Source organism: Trachymyrmex septentrionalis, unplaced genomic scaffold, assembly GCF_001594115.1.
Source record: "Trachymyrmex septentrionalis isolate Tsep2-gDNA-1 unplaced genomic scaffold, Tsep1.0 scaffold27, whole genome shotgun sequence".
Classification (NCBI taxonomy): domain Eukaryota; kingdom Metazoa; phylum Arthropoda; class Insecta; order Hymenoptera; family Formicidae; genus Trachymyrmex; species Trachymyrmex septentrionalis.
The window spans coordinates 755,262-779,307 of record NW_017305430.1 but is presented as its reverse complement, the minus strand read 5'-3'; the positions used below and the strand labels follow the sequence as shown (position 1 = coordinate 779,307).

The 24,046-nt window shown below is 30.6% G+C and overlaps 1 protein-coding gene across 5 annotated transcripts in view; it reads left to right on the top strand.

Moving 5' to 3' along the window:
* Nucleotides 1–2,606: 2,606 nt before the first annotated feature.
* LOC108749190 (1-phosphatidylinositol 4,5-bisphosphate phosphodiesterase-like) overlaps nucleotides 2,607–24,046 on the top strand; it is a 23,407-nt gene continuing 1,967 nt past the window's right edge. Inside the window, exons 1-19 of one of the 5 annotated variants that reach the window (XM_018487741.1) lie at nucleotides 2,607–2,866; nucleotides 12,377–12,431; nucleotides 14,438–14,666; nucleotides 14,782–14,841; nucleotides 15,156–15,293; nucleotides 16,331–16,410; nucleotides 16,879–17,014; nucleotides 17,099–17,199; nucleotides 17,707–17,873; nucleotides 18,200–18,410; nucleotides 19,021–19,279; nucleotides 19,601–19,795; nucleotides 19,908–20,106; nucleotides 20,273–20,430; nucleotides 20,514–20,720; nucleotides 21,448–21,817; nucleotides 22,365–22,526; nucleotides 22,598–22,775; nucleotides 23,363–23,813. In XM_018487741.1, coding sequence (XP_018343243.1) covers nucleotides 14,496–14,666; nucleotides 14,782–14,841; nucleotides 15,156–15,293; nucleotides 16,331–16,410; nucleotides 16,879–17,014; nucleotides 17,099–17,199; nucleotides 17,707–17,873; nucleotides 18,200–18,410; nucleotides 19,021–19,279; nucleotides 19,601–19,795; nucleotides 19,908–20,106; nucleotides 20,273–20,430; nucleotides 20,514–20,720; nucleotides 21,448–21,817; nucleotides 22,365–22,526; nucleotides 22,598–22,775; nucleotides 23,363–23,813 — 3,243 coding nt within the window. In that variant the 5' untranslated portion in view covers nucleotides 2,607–2,866; nucleotides 12,377–12,431; nucleotides 14,438–14,495. Of the gene's footprint in view, nucleotides 2,867–12,376; nucleotides 12,432–14,437; nucleotides 14,667–14,781; nucleotides 14,842–15,152; nucleotides 15,294–16,330; nucleotides 16,411–16,878; nucleotides 17,015–17,098; nucleotides 17,200–17,706; nucleotides 17,874–18,199; nucleotides 18,411–19,020; nucleotides 19,280–19,600; nucleotides 19,802–19,907; nucleotides 20,107–20,272; nucleotides 20,431–20,513; nucleotides 20,721–21,447; nucleotides 21,818–22,364; nucleotides 22,527–22,597; nucleotides 22,776–23,362; nucleotides 23,814–24,046 lie in introns of all 5 variants that reach the window. The other 4 variants (XM_018487739.1, XM_018487740.1, XM_018487737.1 and 1 more) reach the window with 4 other exon arrangements.

Below are 24,046 nucleotides of genomic sequence, written 5' to 3'. Positions count from 1 at the left end.
AAATCCGGTTTTTGATATAGAAATATTAATTGTCAATTTTATTTATTATATAAAATATTGTATTGGTTTATTGCATGACAATAATTAAGAAATTTTAAAAGAAATTAATATATAAAAAAATTTTTGCTTTGATTCTCTTTATCTGCCGACAAAACAAAGATATAAAATGCATGCAATCAACAGCACGATGGTCAATATTAAAGCAGATAGCAGAAGAATGCACAATCGCAATTTATTAATAATTTTCATTGAAGATATTAATAAAAAACATCATGTATTGTTGTTGCTTCCGATTTCATTTTCGTCTAAAACAAAAATCGGTCACGTTTAGCTTCAAGCAATAGTATTATTGCATAATACATTATCGCTGTTATTTTTACTGTTAGTGCAGCTTTAAGATAGGACTTGTTTGTTTATTTACATACTATTCGTTTGCGTCGTGCAAGTGAGATATTTCTATCCGATGACTCACAAGTTCATTCTACATTGGAATTTGCAATTGAGATATGTTCACACTGATGCACGCGCCTCTTACACTTATTTCTATCTACACTTATATCACAAACTCAATACATGACGAAGTTTGCTTATCAGAAAATTAACGTCAGATCAGTGATTATAACTGACGCTCGCGCTTGTTTTCTAATCATTGCGCTCTTTTTACCGATCCGTCCTATAATCGAACTTTATTCTGCTCCGTTTTCATCACGTGTGTATTTGCGAAGTATAATGCGGTTTGACTGATTAAATCAACTGTGATATAAATCGGAACTGGATAGTTAGCAACCGTGATAGTTTATGAGATGCACGGGAATTTAAATTAAACATTTTTCATTTAAACTTCGCATTTCTATAAATGATTTTCTTCGGTAATTAGTGAGAAGCCATTAATTTCTTCTTTTTGAACGTATCTTAGAAAGTCTGATAAATGATACTATTATTTGTAACTCTAATATATAATACTATTTATTACAAAATTAACTTTTGCCTGTTGTCATAATTTATTGAGTATATGTGATAAATTAAAGTAAAAAATTATCGTATTTCTTCTTCAAACATTGTGATCCTAATAAGTGAATATATTATCAGTATAATATATTTACTATAAATAAATAAACGCGATCAGTGTTTGGTAAAATTAAATAGATAAGTATTGTTTATCGACAAATGTGCTTATCTCTTTTGATAAGCTGCAGAACTTATCAAAATTTCGTTTCAGAATACAATCAAAAGAAAATATTAATAGCTACTTGGCATGCATAAGTTGAAAAAGAGATACTTAAAAATTTATGTGTAGAATGTAATAATGATTATATATTTTACTGAAATAAATATTTAAATCTGTAGTATCAAATTCAATCAAATTTTACTCAATATATCGTTATTTTATCTTAAAACAAAACATGGTTAAATTTGAAATTATATATAGTGTCAAATTTAATCGTTATTCATATTTAACGTTTATTTTAATATAAACGTAAAAAACAATTTTATTTTTAGCAAATAAATTATCTACTTTATTTTTTATAATGAATAAAAAAATAAGATATATTTCATAGAAATATATATTTCGTCATTACAGTCAAAGTTTTTTATAATTATTATACATGTCGAAAAAGACATAAAGTTAGTTAAGTCAGTATTCGTAAATAACATTTGCGAATACTGATTTAACTAACTTCTGAATACTTTGAATTTTTCTTAGTATATTATATGCACGTAAAATAATTTTCTGTTTGATAGAAAAATGAAACTAAAAATTTGATTGTTTGAACTTAGATTTAGATTTGAGTTTGAATAGTCCAAAAAGAAAAAATATTCAGATAAAGTTTATGTAATGAAGCTAATGTAGAAGATGTAATGAAGATTTTTCCAGATACATACTTTAAACAGTTGAAAATTTAAGAAAGATTTAAGACATGGAAAGAATAGATATCTTCTTCAGATACAAACAATCAAATTTTCATTTCATTCAAGTTTTTCCATTTTTATATTTTTTATTTTTTAATTTTATCTTAAGCTTGAACTTTCAAAAATACAAATTTTGTATTCTTCATGAATGTATATTTAATTCGTAACTGGTAACATACATAAACGTTGGTGATCTTGGAAATAATTTAAAAGCTAGTGCTTTCCGAAATTTCAAAACGCTTGTTATATATGTCTAACAAAATTTAAAAGCAGTAAGTCTATTAATAATATTTTACTTGTATTTTTTAAATAATCTTATACCATAGATTAAAAATAATAATTAAACTTGAAAAATGATTAAAGAAAATAAATAACAAAAAAATTTAGTAGATCTCAAAGACCTATATGTTCCTTTAGTGCTACAAAAAAATGTGTGATCCTGTTATGGATTACGAATCGAAAATCTTTAAGTTGAGTAGGAAGTTCGAAGCGTTCAAGCTCATTCGATCGCCGGAATATTCCGAGCACTACTTCCGACGTGGATTACATTCCACGCTCGTGATGCAATAGCTTCGGAATCAACAGATCTCGTTCTTACCGACAAAATGTAGTGGAAACTGAATGACGGTCACGAGCGGCACATGCGCGCAGGGGAAAAAGACGGTATCGAGCCAGACGGCTGGTGTGCCCGTTAACAGAAACGGCAGCGTCAGTTTCTTCCATCGCGCCCGGAGGACGTCCGGCGCCGGAGCGTAATTTCACGTGTACAAGACGTTCCGCGTCTAGCCCTTTATCTTCCGTTTCCACTTCAAAAATTTTTTCACCGTTCGCGGGTGCCCGCCGCGGAGCTGATGTGCGCGCGGAGTTCTGCCGGAGGATGAGATCGCCCCCGTCATCGCTGTCACTTTCGTCGTTCGACGGATAATCACGCGCGGGCAGGGAAACCGACCCAGCGGTAAGATCGAGGAATTTGCATTGCCAATTTTATAGACAAACGTACGTGACAATGTACACGCGTGTATAGCTGAACGTCGCCGACGTACGCTTCAGTGCGCGGTCATGAGATATGTCACGCGTGCCCACGCTCTTGCACGCGCATACACGGAGCACCGGTTAATACTTTGTTTCTGCATTTTCCTTTTCATGCCCGAAGTACATCCGTACTTTCTTTCGCGAATGACATTTGTTTGCCATCCTCAATCCTGTACTGCGCATTTTCTTCACGTACACCGTCGTAGAAATTTAACACTGGGAAAGGTTGTGATTAATTACTTAGTTTAAATAATAAAAACATTATCGTTTAGTACTTTAATATTTAAAATAAGTTATTATTGTTTAAGTAATACAATTACCAGTGTTTAGTACTTTTAGTACTCAAATTAAGTAATTTTCATTATTAAATTAGCCAGTATTAAATTGAATTTTTATAAGAGAATCTGCCTGCAATCTCATTTATAAAATTTTATCGACTTCAGTTTAAACGTTGCTAAACACAATTATTTGTTTTCTCAATTATTTTACTTAATATGATAAATTATCAAAGTATTTACTTTTAACATTAAATATATACTCATTAAGAGTATGAATAATATTTCCGTCCGTCATATCAGTGAGCACTTTGAATTGCTTTGGTGCTCTGCGCGTAATTAATTTGCATATAAAGGGCGTACCATCAAGATTGAGCCGGACGGCAATGTACCAAATGCATTATCGCTTCCTATTTGCGCAATATAAACCACTAATTACTTAGACCTTTAGTAAAACGAGGATAACCGCAATTGCTACTTTCTCAAGTCATAATGAAATAATATGCGTTCTACTTATGATACTATCAATTATTAGTACATTCTGAACTGTGTTAGTTCGATTTATTTTTGTTCTGGATATTGGCAGTTACTTATCTAAACTAAAAAGTTTCGGATTAATCATAATCTGCAAATAGCTCAATCATTGTACGCAAATACAGACACAGTGTCGGTAAAATTATAATGTAAGGAAAAAGATGTTAAAAATATTTAATTTAGAAATTCAAGACCGTAATAACGAAATTTATAAAAGAAAACTTGTCAGCTGTGAACTACTGACTTTTATAGATTGACATGTTTGAAGCTTAGCTTTTCAATTTAGTTAAGTGGCTATCATTCTCTAAAAAAAATAAGCCAAATTAACACAGAATATATCCTAAAGGAATTTCCCCTTACGGGAGACATATTGTTTAATAAAAGAATGGGTCAATCGACAACCATTAACTAAACGCACTGTACGTTCGTACAATCGCACGCCACGCGGTACTCGCTCGCTCTCTCGTTCTCGTTCTGCCTCTCTGTCTTTCTCTTTCTCTCATTATACTTGTCCACCTTCTCTCGCTACTCCGACGACCGCCACTCGTGGTATCGTGCATGCGTGCTATCACGCGCGCAATGTACACGCGTTGCGCGCCATCCGGCCGCACGTACACACTTGCGCTAGGAAACGATCGACTTGCTAATTAACAGCAGTGTGATATCACTGAGAGGAGATAAGCCACGAATAAGGCGCGAGATAGGTGCGCGAGATGGAGGCCGTGATGGATATTGGGACGCGACCCTGACTGCGGGCTTCCCGAGGGATTTTCGAGGTCAAGGGAACTCGGAGGCGCCGCCGTCGTGCGCGAATGTTACGACATTCCCTCGCGAGGTCAGGCCGGGTCGACCGTCGGTCCGACACCTGATCCCTCGGATTTCTCATCCGTCATCAGCCAACCGTATTCGCCGAGTCAAGACGTGTCGTGAATACCATGCGCACCTGAGCTCTTCGTTATCTTGGCGCGATTGCGAGGAAATTGAATAGTGCTATAGTGTATGCTGCTTTAGTGCATGTCTCAAATAGGCGCCAATCTCGCAGACACGTTTTTAATTGAAAATGGAGTGTCTGTGAGTTCCAGCGAGACCCTCAGTTTTTTTTTAATAACAAATATTAATTTTTGAACAACGTAGTTAGCAGATATTAATCACGCTGAAAGAATGTTCTGATTAAACCGACAAAGATGGCTACAGAAAAAACAGCTCTTGCAATTGTACTAACTTCTTTAATATGATTGGTTTGTCCTTAGTTTTTCATTGAAATATTAGATCTAACTGTCCATATAGCAAGCTGACGTTTTAATGTCAAAATAATGTCTTTAATGTCATTTTTATGTCCAAATGACGACAAATAATATCAACTTGCTGTGCCTGGATGTATAAACCAATCGTATTAAAGAATTTTACAACACTTGCAAGACTGCTTTTTCAACTGAATGCAGCCAATAATATTTTCATGAGAACAAACAGAATTTCTAGTTATAACGAGAAATTCTGTTTAATTGCGCCAAAATGTCATTCCTATTCAGTATTTCTGTTGGTTTAATCAAAACATTTTTCTTAGTGCGCAGAATGCTATATTTTTTTTTTATCTTTAATGTATTTCTCATTTCTTACTCGATAATGTTAAAGATATAAGAAACATTTCTTTTCTGGAGCTTAATAATTTGTATAATAACATCAAAACATTCTCCTGCTATCGTTACTCTAAAAAATTATCATTATCTTTTTCTCATTCCTTATACGTAATGTTGAAGATACACGAAACGTTTCTTTCTGAAGCTTCATAATTTAAATAGTCATATCAGAGCATTTTTCTGCTATCTTTACTCTCGGAAGTTGTTATCTTTTGTTCCCTTTGTGCATAGCAACGAAAACGCGGCGCGATGTTTCTCTGGAAAATATTGCTACAAAAACTCAATAATATAGCTTAGAGGAAACTTTAATTGCGCAATTGTTCAATTGGATGGTGATCTCACGAGAAACTTTATTACGTGATGCAAGTTTTATCTTTGTCGGATAAAATGGTTGTTGGTTCGCATAATAATACAAGATATCTGCACGTAAATACTACGACTATTGCAAAGTGCAAAATCTTTTTGGAAACACGGATCTGTATCTTGAAATGTTTGTAATCTTCCAGCAAATTCTGTATCGTGAGAGAAATATTAATGATAATAAATTCGCTCGTAAATTTTAATGATAATATGGATAGCGAGTCATCGGTTTCTTTCGCGTTAACCACACAAAATGCAAACACGAGAAGTGAATAAATTACGATCACAAACATATTACATAACGTATTTTTTATTGCATAACGCGAACTATCTGTTGTACACATGGTTATCGTTGTATAGTCGATAATGATGAAGGACGTAACATAACGTATAACAGTTAATAATAACAAAGCCATTGTGACATTGTTTGCATAAGAAGCGAATAATTTAGAACTATAATAATTAATAGGAAACTAATAAAAAAAAATTTAAAAATATACTTTTTTCTCTCTTTTTCTTTCTAAATAACATTAGTTATTAAATAATAATTATGTTAATACAATTTGTTTTTAGCGCTGCAAATGTTAACTTTGTCTATAACTCTTTTAATAATTGTAAAGTGTTACTTTTTCCGTAATTATGCTTTATTTCTTTTCCTCTTTTTATAATTTTTTAAATTTTTTAAATTTTTTATAAGTTTTATAGATTTTTTACAAACTAAAAAATATTATACATTATTTCTTTCTTTTTTAAATGCTTTTTTTACAATTATTTATTATATTAACTTTAAGATACCAATTTTGAGATCTATTAAATTTGATTGTTCTTTTTCTCTCTTTCTTTTGAACAAACACCAACAAGTATATCTAATCTGGCTCTAAAACTTACGTACTAACGTTCTTTTTTTTTTAATTAAATTAAATTAAATATTAATACTATTTTAAATTTAATAATTAATAGTATAAGTCTCTGATGAGATATGTATGAAGCTTAGCAGGTATGCAACATAAGTTACGTAATACAAATATGTCTACTAAAAAACAGAGGCAGTCAGGTCATAAGCCTCATTTGTTTCCATTCTTTCTAAAGTGGCCATTAAGTGATTGAGCGGTCAATGTCGCGACGGTGTAATTCAGCCTCGAAAGATCCGGAAATTATATAATTATTGATCCGCACTAGGTAATTGAATCATGGTCTTTTAGCAATTGATTTTCTGCAGCAGACGTTGTTTAATACTCTTAAACTTTTACGATTCTTTTACGGATTATATTATATAAATTTTTAGTTAGATGGTTTCACTGTAATACTTTCTGTGCTTCGTTGATAATTTTAAAGGGAAGCATCTTAATTTACTAGTTTTTATATTACTTAAATTTAATTAAACTTACACCAATTAAATTAATTTTTATTTTAACAGGCGATTAGACAACTTCGCGTAATCACTAAAAATGTGGGACTATAAAATTATTTATTATTAATTATTATATATAGTTGCATAAATAACTTTGTCATGCTACAGAAAATTGAACTAATTACAGAATAATACTGTTATATGTACGATAATTTTATAACGAATAATAATTGTAGTAATAGAAATTATTTATATTATATATATGATAAAAAGATTTACCTACACAAAAATATATTTACATTGCGTATAATGAACAGGTTTATTTAGGTACATGGAAAAGACTAAAATACAATAAATAACAATAATGCAGAAATAAATTACTTATGCATGCGCGAGAGAAGGCCATTAAAATTTTTGCAAATTTGCATGTTCATAATTTCATCAAATTTCTGAAAGTCAAAGCTTTTGTGTTAAATATTATGTAATTATGGGTAATAAAGCGTTATATTTTGTTGAAAATTTTTTGTGCTTATGCAACGAATGCTCGATGCAACGAAAATTACGAATGTGCAATAACATATATAGAGTATACTTCAATGTTCTAGATAAAATATGTGGGACGCACTCGACAAAATCATATTTGATAAACAAAGATCAACAGACATGCACGATGATATAATCTTATAAGAAGGTAAATTAGATAAATGTAAAGATGGGAAGAGATTAAATGTAAGAGAAGTTAATATTTCCATTTTGCCTTTGAGATTATGATCCAACATAAATTTCTTACGAGATTATGCTACATAATTTCTCTATCGCAGTGCTAAATAAATTACCTTGATTCAAAGATGAACTATTTATAAAATATGCTTCTTTAAATTATATACGTGTAAGTTTAAAGATATCTTTTAAAATTAAATTCAAAGTTTTTAGCCAAATAAGAATACTATATTATTTAAAATTTAATTTATCTGTTTAATTCTATAATTAATAATAATTGATAATTCATAATAATTCATAATAATTTACTATTTTTTCCAGATTTTTGCAGATTTTTATATCGTGTCATTTTTAAATCTTAGGCAATGATGTATTCTAAAGCAATTATTACTAACATCAATGGTCATCAATGATTAAGCAGAACAATACAGATTATCTTACAAACCGATTTCTTATCTTCAGTTTTACTTTCACCCGCCATCTTGATGCTCTTAATGCCACATTAATAAATCGCAATACGATACGATGGGGATCACAGTAGTCATAAATTATAACACCGTTAATGTGGTCGGCTCATGGGAATACGTAGGTTACCAGGCTCTAAGAACGTTTTCGTAATTTGCCGAAGAGAAGAGACACAGCGGCGCGAGTCATACGTTATATGTATTTTCGTAACGTTTATACGCTCCGTAAACACGCCATTTATATAGACACGCGTTGTATACTTGCATGTATCTATGAGATATATATCGGTGTATCGGCCGATTACAAATACTCGCATTATATCGTAGTCATTTACTCTCGCATTCAATGCTCATCGTGCGTTTCATGCACAAAAAGAAAAACTTTTGATAAAATATCTAAAAATTTACCTAGAAACATACCTGAAAACAAATTTTGTTAAACCATTAAAATAATTATATAGGATATAACGCTCAAGTTGATTGTGAGAATATCAAAGAATATTGCTCATTATTAAATGAGACTGGACCGAGAAATGTTCAACACAACTGAATAAATATTTGCGGTCAATGTAGGTCTCGATACCTAATATTTTTATATGAATTTTTACAATTTTTAGTTCAACTGGAAATTATAAAAATTTATATAGTTACTTGAATTGGAAATGATAAAATTTTGTACAAAAATAAAATTACAATTTAAAAAACGGCCCTTTAATTTGTGGTCAAGATAGATCTTGGTGGCTAATAATATGTTTATGTAAGTTTCCAGTTTAGTTGGAAATTGTAAAAATTTTCACAAAAATATTTATTTGGCACCTGCTTTAGCTAAATGTAGATTTATTCATTTATTTATATTGTTTATTATGTTTAAGTGTCTTACATAATAATTATTTTAATAGTTCAACAAAATTATTTCCATGTATACCTAACTAAATTTTGAGATACTATAACAAAATCATTCTGTGTATATATCGAATACAAAATGCGGATGAGCATCGCATCACTTCTACTTGCATTGCAAAATTTTGCAATGTTTCATGAAAATCATTATTTTGCCCATGATGGACGCATTACACGCGAAACTGCGGTGTCAGCTGATCGTTCGAAGGAAATTGATAGTAATTCAAATTCCTTTCTGTGAAAACGGCAATGCTATGATTGCTAACGGCAATGATAAACTGCATTGCTGCAAGTAGAAAACATCCGGGAGGATGTGGCTATTTCTCGGAAGTTGTGGCTACCGATGTCGTAAATGGCAAGTTTTGACGAGATTGAAAATTTCCTTTGGAATCTGCGTTTATTCGTTCTGAAAACTTGTTCTATACTCCCATATCTCTCTCTCTCTCTCTCTCTCTCTCTCTCTCTCTCTCGTTCTTTCTCTCTCTCTCTTCTCCCCCTCCCTCTCTCTCTCTCCATCAAATTATAGGTCAAGGTGGTTGAGAGAATTGTATGAATGTTTTCCTTTATACATACATGTGTGTAACTTGTCAAAACTGATTTATATATTAAACAGAGACAACTGTATTGTTTTTTTTATGATAAGGTTAATTATTATAATTTATTAATTATCATTTTTACAGAAACATTATTATTATTTTGTTTATTTGAAAAGTTTTTCAATTTTTAATAAGTATTATCTTTCAAGTTTATTTAATTATCCTTTTAATAACAGCAGTATCGCATAATATAAAAAAAATATATCTTGCAAAATGTGAAGTTACATAATTTCTGCGTTGGTTGACCTTGGCCATGAAGTATACGAGTCATCGTTACAAACTTTTTCATATGCAAATATCTCATTTATTAATATAATGTTTACTCACTCTCTCTCCCTCCTTCTCTCTCTCTCTCTCTCTCTCTCTCTCTCTCTCTCATGATTTTATGATCCGTTGCTATATATCTACATTATTGCCAATGTACTAAGCTAACATTTCTTCCTCCACACATATTTTTATACTTAAATCACTTTCAATTTTAAACTTTGCTCAAAATTCAAAAGTCTTAACAATCTTACTTCAATCTTAACATTGTCGCATTACGAATGCTAAAATTCTCAAGGATTCATCTTTAGATTTAAGGATCGAAAATTATAGATCAATATCTAATAATAGATCAAAATGCGAGCATGCTTTACTTCTGAATTCCGGAAAGATAGTGATAATTTATTGCTACAGAAATATGTGTCATTATTAAAATTTTTTTAAATATAAATATATTTGCATTTAAGTACGAGTATATGATATGATTTAAAATAGTTTGTGCAAAAGAGATATATATCAAAATTCAATAAAGATGGTTGTTATTTCTATAAAATTTGTTAATATTTGTATAAAATACGACAATAATAAATATAAATAAACAAATTTCTAAACGTAAATTTATCTTATTATAAAGTGTAGGTTTTTGTAAGTTTAATTTCTACGACAAGTTAATAATATTGTAAACATGAAACTCTTGAGTTACAATAACGTTTTCGAGAGGTCAGTTATTTTTTGCGCGCGAACAAGAATTGGTTTGCTGCAAATATTTTTACAATCGCGATAAAAAATGTGTATTTAATCGTGAGTCCCTCTCGTGTTGGTATACGGTACGTAGAGGTATGGAATATGGCGCCCAGCAGCTTTCATTTCCTGATGCACCAATTAAGATAAGTCGCGATAGAGCGTGGGATATCCGTTGACGATATACATATGATACATATGATACCAACATCCACAATAAAATATAGTATTACACTATATTTTATCATATAAAAATTAAATTTTAAATTAAACAGTAAAATGTATAATAAATTATATTAAATATTTATATAAAAGGAGAAAAAATTAATAATGTTTAAAATATGTTAAATTTTGTGAAATAATATAACACATTACCATAATTGTTATATAACTTTGAAATCTACAAACTTGCATGTTTTATTAATCACATATTTTCCATCATTAAAAAATGTTTAAATGATTAATATGTTCTTTCTTATTTGTAATAATTCTGGCATTAAAAATAATTCTACAATTTATCAATTTTCAAAGATAACTTTCGTGTAAATCACTAAAGATATCGAGAAATGTACTAGAGTGGCCTTTTACGTAAAGACAATGAAATGCCACGTCATCTATTAATAAAAATCTTGAAAGTGTGATACGTCAAGTTGTTGTTTTCTATCCTTCGCAATTACTTTGATGTATTTTTAATCTAGATAATAGAAGAAAACAATTTCATCGACAAAGTAGTCTCATCGATAAACATTTTATTATAATTATATAATTAAATATTTTCAAAAAATATTTAAAATAATTATAACAAAATATTTACCGATTATATTTTTAAGAATTTTAAATTACAATTATTTTCCAAACCTTTTTTTGTCACATTTTTTTCAGTCACATGACTTGAAAGAATTTTTTAACTCCAGTCAGCACATATATATTTCCGTGTTTATTTATATTTTACTTTCATTATTTAAAAAATGCAAGAAAATTTCTGAGAACAAAACTATTGCGTAATTGATTTATCCTGATAAGTTAAATATCTGATTTAAATACCCTTCTTTTAATATTATCTTTTTTTAAATTGCGAACAATGAGAAAATACTATTTAGAGTATTACAATTGAGATACGCTATTGAGAGAATAGGCTTAATGGCACAAAAAGATTATTATCTAGATTTTATACGCTTCACTTAAGTGTTAAACATACATAATTTCTATTACGTAAGCCTATCGTAATTATACAGAGGTATCGATTGAGATACTTAATCGAAGAGTGAAACCTATTTCAGAAAAGCACGTGTTTGCCCACAGATATAATTAATATGTTAACTTAATAGAATGAGGGTGTGAAGGATTTACTACGCAAAAAATAAATGGGGTTAGAAATTTTTAATTGGATATTTTTCAAGATATATATATATATATAAAAGGAAGATTTAAGTATAAAGAAAATGTATCTCTTTGTTGCGAAATAATTCTGGCGTATTGATCTCTGCAGTACCTATTTTTTAAACAAACATATTTCACTGAGAATATTCTGGAAAGACTAACTTTTAATTATTAAAATTTACATTAAGATCTACTAAATATTATGTTGCAGGTGCAACAGCGAGTTAAAATGAGCAAGTCAACTCGGAAGAGACGTTCTTAACATTGTGAGTACCTCTCACGGTTTTACGATACTGTTGTAATATAATATATAATAGAACTTTTTGATATTTTCACTCGACAGCATTTAAGTGCGCTTCGTCCTACATAGTGCAAGTTTGTTATAAAGGTTAATCGGTGCAACGATGCTAAAAGGTTCTCTGTAGCGTGATGAACTATCGATTATCCAAAATCCAAAAGTTTCAAGTGGGAAACGTCCTGTAGTACAAATTTAATATTTAACTCTTAAATCACATAATTCATTACATAATATATTCCAATTATTGCATATACTGTAACGTCAGATAAAAGAAAAATTTATTTATATTGCCAAACTTTTAAATAACGATATTCATGTAATATATTCTTCAAAACTTATATAGCGTAACTGTAGTATACTGCACATGATACACAAAAGATATTTATTTATATCATCAGAAAGTGTTCCATGACGTTGTGTAAAAAAAAAGAACTTGGCCATTTCCTTCGTACTATAGCTTCTGTATAACCAAGTCTGCGATGACGTCTTTTCTCAATGTCAGTTTTTCAATTTTCTATGCACACAGTTCTGAAGCTATTTACATATTATAACGTATTCTATTCTAATTCCAATCCTTTAACTTCTGTGCGTAAAATTAACTGTGTCAGGACTCAAAAATAAGAATAATAAATATTCTGAAAAAAAAAAAACAAGAAAAAGAACATGCTTCTTTTAATCTTTTTATGTGTCTTCGAAAAGAAATGCTAAATAAGAATAACTAAAAAGTTGTATCTATAATATATAAAGAAAGGAAGAGATATGTTCAAAATTTATAGATAAAAGTTTTGATGCATACTTTGTGATAAGATATATGATAAATAATTATCCAATGCCATTATATAGTGAAAGTTTTTATTTTTATCTTCTAAGTATAGAAAAAGAAAGATTACGAAGTATGTTTAAAGCTGTGTGCAACCTTGTTTGAGGAAGAAATATTCTTAATAATCTATTTGACTTTAAATGTTAAAATACGTAATATATTCTCATTTTTCTGTATAAAGTACAAACAAAATAAAAAAAATAATAAAATAAAGATAATTGGGCACATTAATAGTAACGAGTATTATTATGAGATAACAGAAACAGTAATACTAATTCATTCCTTTGTCTCTTAATAACAATTTTTTCCTACATACCTATTAAATTTTAAAGCAAGACAAACATTGTAATTACGAACATTGTAATTATGGACGTTGTAATTTTTTAAAATATCTTTCTTATTGTAATATAGTGATAAAGCGTTAAACATAATAAATGTAATCAAAATATTAACAATATCGCGTATTATTTGAATTTCTTTTTTGCACGGAATCCTTCCTAAAAAACTAATTTTAATATTGGAGTTTGCTTACGTATAGTAAATCGATAGGTTAAAGGTCAAGAAACTTGACGCTTTATTTTACAAAGGGGTTAATGTCCGATTAAGGTTCAGAAGGCTCTATTGAGGTATTGCGTTCATTTGTTACTTATCGGGAACCATACAAGTCGGAGTTAACAATTAACTAAGTAAATATCTTATTAAACGAGCTTTTAAACAAGTAAATTGCATATCAGAATGAAGTTCACTTGAATGTCAGCACTACTACGTGTTTCGCCAATCAGTTTATCTTATGTAATTAATGATGATAATTTCTTAAAGTTTAATTACCTGTTATACGCCATATTTTCGTATCTCCGCGATGTAAACTGTCCGCTGAATAAACGTTAACTTTGTTAAATATACGTGCAAAATATAAACTCTCCGAGATTTACGCTCATTGCACACAAACTCACTCGGATATACTGTGCAGTGTTCAATTCTAATTCATTACAACAATTTACGGACTAGTACGAAGAATGCGAGGTATAAATGTCGAACTTTAAAGTCTCGGACGTAAAGCAGATACTCAATTCAACACATTTGACGGTAACCGGTGCAGGAAAGATGCCCGATGGAGATGCTTTTAACGACATGACGCTGATCCTTGTTGACAGAACCGGAAGACGCCGTATCTAGGCTGACTTTGCCGGAAATCGGTAGAACGACGCGGAGATGACGAAGAGATTCGAGTTCAACTGGCAGATCGAGGTGCCGGAAGCACTCCGCACCGGCTGCGTCTTCGATCGTTGGACGGAGGAGAAGGATAACACTGAAATCGAGCTAAATTGTCTGTTTAAAGTTGACGAGTACGGTTTCTTTATCTATTGGCAGAGCGAGGGAAAGGTGAGGATTTTTGTTTGCCCTTTCTTCGCGCCCTTTCGTCTTCTCGATAAAGAAGTGAAGTACCTTGGACATTCTCACAAGTCCTGAATATACACGGTTATTTTTATCCTTGCAGGACGGCGATGTTATAGAGTTGTGTCAAGTGAGTGACATTAGAGCCGGAGGCGTTCCTAAGGTAAAACAATTGTTCTACCGTTTCAAAATATGATGATAAGTCAGATTTGTTAAAGTTACAATAGTCACTCGGATTTATCGGAAAAGAACTTACCGATTAAATTGATAAAAAAGAATTAAAGTTAAACTGAAAAATATATTTAAAAATTTACATAGAGGTATTAAGATTTAGCCTCAATAGTTTGGTGTTTCTCAATTGATTAATTTATTTAGCAGTCTAGTTTAATTTATTATTAAAAAAAAAAAGATAGGAAAGGAAAAAAGGAAATATGTGATAACATTTGATATCTAATAAAACCGACGCATTTTAAGCAGGACCCCAAGTTATTTGACAAGCTACTTAGCAAACATGGCGAACAGTTGGAAGAGAAAAGTCTGACCATCTGTTCTGGTGCAGATTACACCAATATCAACTATCAGCACGTCGTATGTCCGGATCCTGCCACAGCCAAGGTAATAAACGTGCCGTAAACTAATCGTGATAACGGCAGAAGCACGGCATCAACATGTCATTCGATTTATCGGTCAAGTGAACTATTATTAGCGGAGTGATACAATACCGATATAGCGTCCAGGATCGCTATCGTTTTATAAAATTGTTGTTTTCTCATAGTTTATTACGGATATAAATAGTAAAGTGTCATTACATCAATAAGTATCATTACATTAACGACAATAGATATCTGTAATATCTTATTATTATAATATTTTTACGTAATAGCTTCTAGGAAACGTAACACGCGATGCGACATAAACGTGTAATCGCGATTATGCTAAATTTCTCGATCGATTTGCTTTGTACTGCTCTTTTACTTCTCTTTATTACGTGTTTCCGTGTCGTTTTCAAGAGAATTGTTAGTTTCTGCCGTGGTAGAGAGAAAATAGCGTGAATGTGCCATACACGGTTCTGTATATCGTATTACAATCGATTCCTTATCGCGTACTGTATGTGCCATGCTAAATTGTGATTACACAACTTGACAATTACATTGAAATGAATTATGACTAATTATCGTATGTTTCCTAAGTAACAAGATAACATTTTAATGACGTCTTATTGACGTTAAAGGTATTATTAAGGTATTATTAAGATATCGTTGGACGCCACTTTTCTTGACTTGAAATATTATATTATCGGGCAGTACATCTACTTGCTCTTTACTTGAAGCTCGTTAATTTTACGTATTTTTTGTATATTTTAATGCTATTGAGAATCAATGACATTTAATAAAGTTATTGTTTAAATCGCTTTTATATCAAATATTTAAAAATTAGCAACAGTTTTGTCGAGATAGCAAAATTATTTCTCCCTCTTCAGTTATTATACCTTATCTACCTATAAATGTAATAGTATATTATATTATAACAACTGATAAAGTTACCTTAATGCCTTTTTAGATTTATGTTTCTATTGTAACAGACTTAATATATTCTTCCATTAAAAGTAAAAGAATAAACTGATATTACTTTATTCATATATGTCGTCATAGGTATGGTTAGACGGCGTTCGATCGATTACGCACAACGTCAAAGCGAATAATGTTTGCCCACTTACGTGTCTGAAGAAACAGTGAGTTTGCCAATGCATTTATGTACACTTACACTAACGCGTCTGTAAACACCATACTATTTACTTTTGTGAAATAATTAGCCATAAATGTGTTCCACAACGGACGTATGTAATATAACTTCGTGTTTTTTTTAATTCTTTTCTGACGCAAAAGAATATTTAATTTTCAATAAGCTGATAAACATATTTGATTTAATTAGAAATTATAAAATAAATTTTTAATTTTTTAAATTTATTTAAAAATTTAAAATTTGTTTTTCTTTTTATATTTATATATTTTATTTAATTATTCTTTCTTTTTTAAAATCTCTTCTTTTTTAATGAGATTATATTAGATTTTATAATCAAAGACTTGACAAAAACTTGAAAGTTGACAAAAATACATGATTTATCAAACCGCACATATTGTCTCATTTTATGAGAAAGTAGTAGAATTGCTAATAAAAAATGCATTTGGTGCAATTTTAGTTGGATGCGACTCAAAATGTTAGTGGATCCCAATGGAAAAGTTCCAGTGAAAGTAGTCGCAAGAACTTTCGCGTCTGGTAAAACAGAAAAGCTCGTTTACCAGTGTCTCTCTGAATTAGGCCTACCTAGCGGAAAGGTATCTTAATGATTGTTAAAATAAATAATCGATTTTACTTTTATATCTCGCGGAATTATTACAAAAACTTTTGTTTGTGTTTAGAACGACGTGATAGAACCTGACGATTTCACTTTCGATGCATTCTATGCGCTTTATCACAAAATATGCCCGAGGAACGACATAGAAGAATTATTTCAATCAATGTGAGTATTTTTTTCAAAGAAATTTTAAATTTAAAACCTATATTAAATACTATTTCCTGTATAAAAATAATTAACACATTTTTTAACGATCATTATTAATTACAAATTTTAATCATCACATATTATTTATACGTGATAATAAATTAAAAAATATCTAGAGAAAGTTGTGTATATTTTATATACATGAATCTTTAAACATACATTTTAATACATTATATTTTTTGTAATATACTTTATGGTTTGAATTTATTTTGGTGTCATGAGCAAAATTATTAAAATAAAATTTTAAAACAAATTTTATGTAATTATTTTATATCATTTATATGCGACAGTAGTCGAAAATATATATATGAAATTATATTTTATACATATGTATACATTTTTATGCATACATTTTATTACATTTTATTTTCTGCAATATTTTATAGTTTTTCATTTTAACACGATACGAACAGACAATTGTTTTACGATAAGCAATATATTGCTAATTTATCTTAAAAATTTTAGAACGCAAGGCAAGGCTGATACAATTAACCTGGAGCAACTGATCACCTTTCTTAATGAAAAGCAAAGGGATCCGACTTTAAACGAAATTCTCTACCCATTCTATGACGAGAAACGCGCACTGGAAATTATTAATGATTACGAGCAGAATGAAGTTGCTCGTAATGAAAGTAAGAGTTTAATAAACAAATCACGTATCCTTGAAATGTTTCTCTCGAACAGTTCTCTCGAATCTATCTAAAATTAGACTTGATCGTTCGCGTTTCTGAAGCCCGAGATATTGATTTCTTTGTAAATATTCCATTTATCTATCTTCATGTACAAGTTATATTAGGGTATTAAGCTGTCATAAAGATGGAGTAAATTTTAATGAGCCTGCAAAATTGAATTGGCAAAATTGAATTGACTTAGTTTAGCCATGACTGAAGAATTAATGAACCGCCTTAACTTGTAGCTTCAAATTAACTTTCTTTTATACATAATTGCATGCTTTCAGGAACGATGACGAAGGACGGCTTCATAAGGTACCTGATGTCCGATGAGAACGCGCCAGTTTTCCTCGATAGACTAGACGTTTATATGGATATGGACCAACCTCTTGCTCATTATTACATCAATTCGAGCCACAATACATACTTGAGCGGACGTCAATTTGGTGGAAGGAGCAGCGTCGAAATGTATAGACAAGTTCTACTAGCCGGATGCAGGTAACAAATACTGCATACATATGGAAGTAATGATTATTCCGAATTTACTGTAGCGATTTTCAATATCCGGTGTATTTATAGCTATATCGATTGTGCCAGATTATCAACGTATCTGATTGAATATATAATATTATGCATTAGATCGATATACCCATACATCTATCTTTATTTCAGAATAATAAAGCAATCTAACTCATTTATTACAATAAATTACAACACAGTTTTAAAAGTTAATTTAATAAATATTTGTTTGAAACATTACTTTAAAATATGAAGCGCCACTACGGTCTGAATGTTAAGATATTGAACTATTCTATATATTTATTTAAATAAATTAATTTCAGAAATATTTGTTTCTTCTTATTATTTTTATCTTGAATTAAAGTGTTATATTTAAATCCTTGTTAAAATATTATATTTAGATCCTTGTGACATTTAAAATAATTTTAATTTATTAATTTGTTACTTTATTAATTGATACGAGAAAATTACTTTATATATTACTATATGTAAATAATCGAAAAATTATTTGGTAATAAAATAGCGAATAATCGATAACTACAGAAATTATCAATTTTAGTTTTTCTTTTGTTTCAATTCAAATTTAAAGGTGCGTCGAATTGGATTGTTGGGACGGCAAAGGGGAAGACGAAGAACCGATAATCACTCACGGCAAAGCCATGTGCACCGACATTCTATTCAAGGACGTTATATATGCAGTCAGAGACACGGCCTTCGTTACATCGGAATATCCAGTAATTCTCAGCTTCGAAAATCATTGTAGCAAGAAGCAACAAAACAAACTAGCCAAGTACTGTGATGAAATTCTGGGTGATCTGTTGTTGAAAGAACCTCTAAAAGAATACCCTGTAAGTTCTTATGCATGTCGATTAATCACAGATATTGTAAAATGTAATTGTAAAATGTAATTTCATAGTGACAGTTTCTGAGTACATAGATTTGCTCCAATAAAGATTTTCAATTGTTACTAAGATATATAATTACAATAAATTTTAGAATACTAACAGATAACAATAAATAAAGATATGAATAAAATTTCTTGTGCTCTTGTTTTTTTTTATTTCTTCTTTGTATTATTCGCATTTATAATTAATTAATTACTCAAAATTTTTGGTAGCTTTTTTGTATTGTAGCTTTATGTGCACTTATAGATAAAACATTATTAACAGTTGGAGCCAGGAGTACCGCTGCCACCACCCAGTGTACTGAAACGCAAGATTCTCATTAAGAACAAGCGCCTAAGGCCTGAAGTCGAGAAGCAGGAATTGGAGCTCTTCATGCAAGGTCAATTCGTAATTGAGGACGAGATCAAGGAAGACGCCAGTGAGCCGCCGACAGTTGCCGTCGCTGTGGAGCAGCCACCGGTAAAAGTAACAGTCATTATGATCCTTAGATGGAGCATGATAGTGCCCCTTCACTTTAACCGAATTAAGCGAACAAAGTTTCTTTTGGTAAAATATTTCTCCTCGACTACAGGAAGATAATTCTGAATCCATAACGTCAGTGGGCATTCAGCAACAGCAATCTGGTACTGGTTCGGTGGGATTTGGAGAAAGCATAGAGTTGGCAGTGGCTCAGAATTATATCGGAAGTACTACCAATGTACATCCGTGGTTGTCCTCCATGGTCAACTATGCGCAACCTATAAAATTTGTCAGTTTTGATGAGGCCGAAGGTAAGTGAAATTTTTGCATCTTTGAGAGAAAATTATATTTTATTTAGAATTATAATTGTTCTGCAGAATTATAAGTATTACAGAATTATAAGTATCTTCAGTTATGCTGCAGTATTATAAGTATTCTTCAATGAGTGTCAGTTATAGAAACGAAGTATTATTTCAGAAAAGAACATTTATTACCATATGTCTTCCTTCCCGGAAACGGCTGGCTCGACCTACTTGAAAACCTCTGCCATTGAATTTGTAAATTATAACAAGCGACAGATGAGTCGGATTTATCCGAAAGGTACACGAGCCGATTCTTCTAACTATATACCACAGGTAAAGCACGAACTTATAGAGCGCAATTTGCGCAACGGGAAACACGAAGAAAAGTCTTTCAATGATCGATCGTCGCGAAACAGGTCTTCTGGAACGTTGGCTGCCAAATGGTGTCGCTGAACTTTCAAACCGCGGATATGAACATGCAATTGAATCAAGGCAAGTTTGAGTACAACGGATCTTCGGGTTATTTATTAAAGCCGGATTTCATGAGACGCGCTGATAGGAGCTTCGATCCTTTGGCCGAAAGCCCTGTGGATGGAGTGATCGCTACACAGTGTAGCGTTCAGGTACATTTCTTTTCCCTGAATGATAATCCAAGTCACTTTTGAAATATATATATTTCTGTTCTACTTAAAAAGTCGAATAATTTGCAAGAATGATTTTTATATCATTCTTGTTTTTATTATATTATATGTACATTACGAAATTTATGTATGGCAAAAAATTAAAAAAAATATTTTAAAAAATGCAATTTTTCTCATAATTCTTAGCAAATTTAATTATGTTAGTGAAATGTATATATTAGTTAAACACATTCATATTTTTATACATTTCGTGGAACTTTTTCATGTATATAAAGATTTACCAATTCGTTATTTTTTTAACAATAATATATTAGGTTATTATGCTATTCTTTTATATGAAATTATTTAATTTTAGTTATTACGATAATGATATTATTAAATTTATAATTATGAAGAAAAAGAACTGTTATTTTTGATAACAGATTGAATAATAATAATAAAATTTTAAAATAATAAGAAAAAATAAAAATATATAACAGTTACAAATAAATGAAAAAAACTTATAAAAGTTTACCTATAAGTCATGTAATTGTAATTTTAAAAAATAATGAGAGAATATATGCAAAATATATTTTAATTATTAACAGCACTTTATATTAATATAGGAAAATAAAATAATAGGAAAATAAGATAAAATATAAAAGAATGAATTAAAAATTAAAAAACACTTTTACTATGTAAATTTATTATTGATTTATTATTATAATAGGTAATAGCTGGTCAGTTTTTATCCGACAAAAAAGTCGGGACGTACGTTGAAGTTGAAATGTATGGCCTACCAACCGATACGATACGCAAGGAATTTCGCACAAGAGTGGTTCCTGCCAACGGTTTGAACCCCGTTTACAATGAAGAGCCCTTCCTCTTCAGGAAAGTCGTCCTACCAGATTTGGCCGCTTTGAGATTCGCAGTATACGATGAATCGAACAAACTGCTAGGACAGAGAATCGTTCCTTTGGACGGTTTGCAAGCTGGATATCGGCACATTGCATTGCGAACTGAGGCCAACTTTCCTATGTCTTTGCCTATGCTGTTTTGTAATATTGATATAAAAATCTATGTGCCAGATGGTTTTGAAGGTACGTTCAACATCGGCTATGTTTTAGTCGCATGATAAATCTCTGCTACTATTTATTTTTGCATTTGTATAATTATAATTTTAATAGATTATTATATAAATATATAATTTTGTTCAAAATTATGTATTTCCTGCTAATTTTGTTAAATTGAATTATTTTATATAAATATCTCATTTTTTCTACTTAATACTATCATTTAATGAAGTTTATCTTTTATTTAAAACCCTCAATTATAAAAAAATAAATTCTAAATAAAATATTGGCTGCGTTCAGCAGAAAAGGCAGCTTTGCAACTGTTATAAAATTCTTTAATATGATTGGTCTTGCCCTTAGTTCCTCACTGGATTTAAAAGTATGAACTAATCATATTAAAGAATTTTACAATAGTTGTAAAGTTGCTTTATTTGCTGAACGCAACTATTGTGTATGTGTGTGCGTGTGTGCGTGTGTGCGTGTGTGTGTGTGTGTGTGTGTGTGTGTGTGTGTATTAATGATATTAATCAATTATATATAATATTATATTTAAAACTTTTTATAATCTTTTTAGAACTTATGAACGCCTTGACAGCGCCGCGAGCATTAAAAAAATCAGAAAGCATGTCGCAAACTAAAATGCGGGGTCTGGGGATTGAAGAGAGTGACAGTAAAAATAACATGGATAACAAAAATAACGTATTATCTCATCACCAAGAGGCAGCGAAACCAAGAGGTATAAGATACGGATAAAATACAGAATTGCCAACTATGAGTGATGAATCTATACTTACTTTGTTTTTACAGAGGAAATGAAGTTCGATTCAATCACTCTCGAGACTCTAAGACAAGAAAAGGGTTATCAAAAAGTATTGCGAAAACAACAAAAAGAATTGGAGTCTTTGAAGAAGAGGCATCACAAGGAGAAAGTCACTGTCCAGAAGCAACATTGCGTAGCAATAGAGAAGATTTTTAAGGGGAAAAAGTTAGTCATTTTTGTACAATTGAAATTTGTTTTAAATTTTCTTTATATATTTGATAACAACTCTTATAAAAGTATTTGCTTAATTAATAAATTAAATATCTTTCTCTTAATTAAATATATTTCTTCTTCTATACAGAATTATAAAAGATAAGCAATTTTTATGGGTTTCCTTCAACAAAAAAATTTTATTTGAAAGTTTTTATTTACTATTTAAAATTAAATATTTCAGAATTATTGAAAACTTGAAGAAAAAAAATTCTACAATTTTAAAATATAGCGTAGAAAAAATTTAAAATAATAATAGCAAACTGAATTTGGATCAAACAAAAAATTAAAATATGATTTTTTTCGAAAAAATGAAAATTATTAATAAAATGGTTAAAATATAATTATTTTTGCACATAGAACTGATACAATTTAAAGTTCGTAGAATTGAGAGTTAAATATATACATTAAGAAAATAGTTGATTAAAATAATAGCAGAATAAATTTTTATAAAATAATATAAAATAAAATAAGAGAGAGAGAGAGAGAGAGAGAGAGAGAGAGAGAGAGAGAGACACACACAAAAGTGATGAAAATTTTAGCAAAGCGGAACTTTCGAGGGACCCCATTGTTCGCCGTGCAGTTTCTGAACAGACGACCCAATGGTCGCGTCTCGCCGACAGGCAGCGCCGGGAGGAACGCGATCTGATCCATGGACATTTAGAAGAGCGACGGACGCAGCTGTGCAAATTGTGCAAGACCGCGCAGCTGGCGCAACAGAAACAGCAGACCGCACGTCACGATCGCGAGATGAAAGAAATAACAGCACGACAGGCGAGACAGTCGGTGGAGAGCGCGAGGGAAGTAATGAATGACAAGACTTTGAAGACACGCGGGCACAAGGAACGCAAACTCAGGGAGATACAGCAGAACAACACGAAAAAGTTTATGGAGGAGCGCAAAGTCGCTCAGATGATACAGAATAGGGAAAAAGAGAAACTAAAGGTCGTCCACGAAAAACAATCGGAGGAGTTGCAAAAGGATATAAACGCGGTAAGACAACAGACTCTCGCTAGGGTAGAAATTTTTCCAATAGTATAGCTTTGCACATTCATTGCGTTTGCACATCAAAAATAATATATCTATATGTTTAATATATGACTTGTAATCATAAGTAATTTATATATATCTTATATATATTTATCAATCTGATATTGAACTCTTAAACGGTTATTTTAACATTCCATTGACAGAATAGAAAATTTTAAAAATATTTTAAGTTTTTT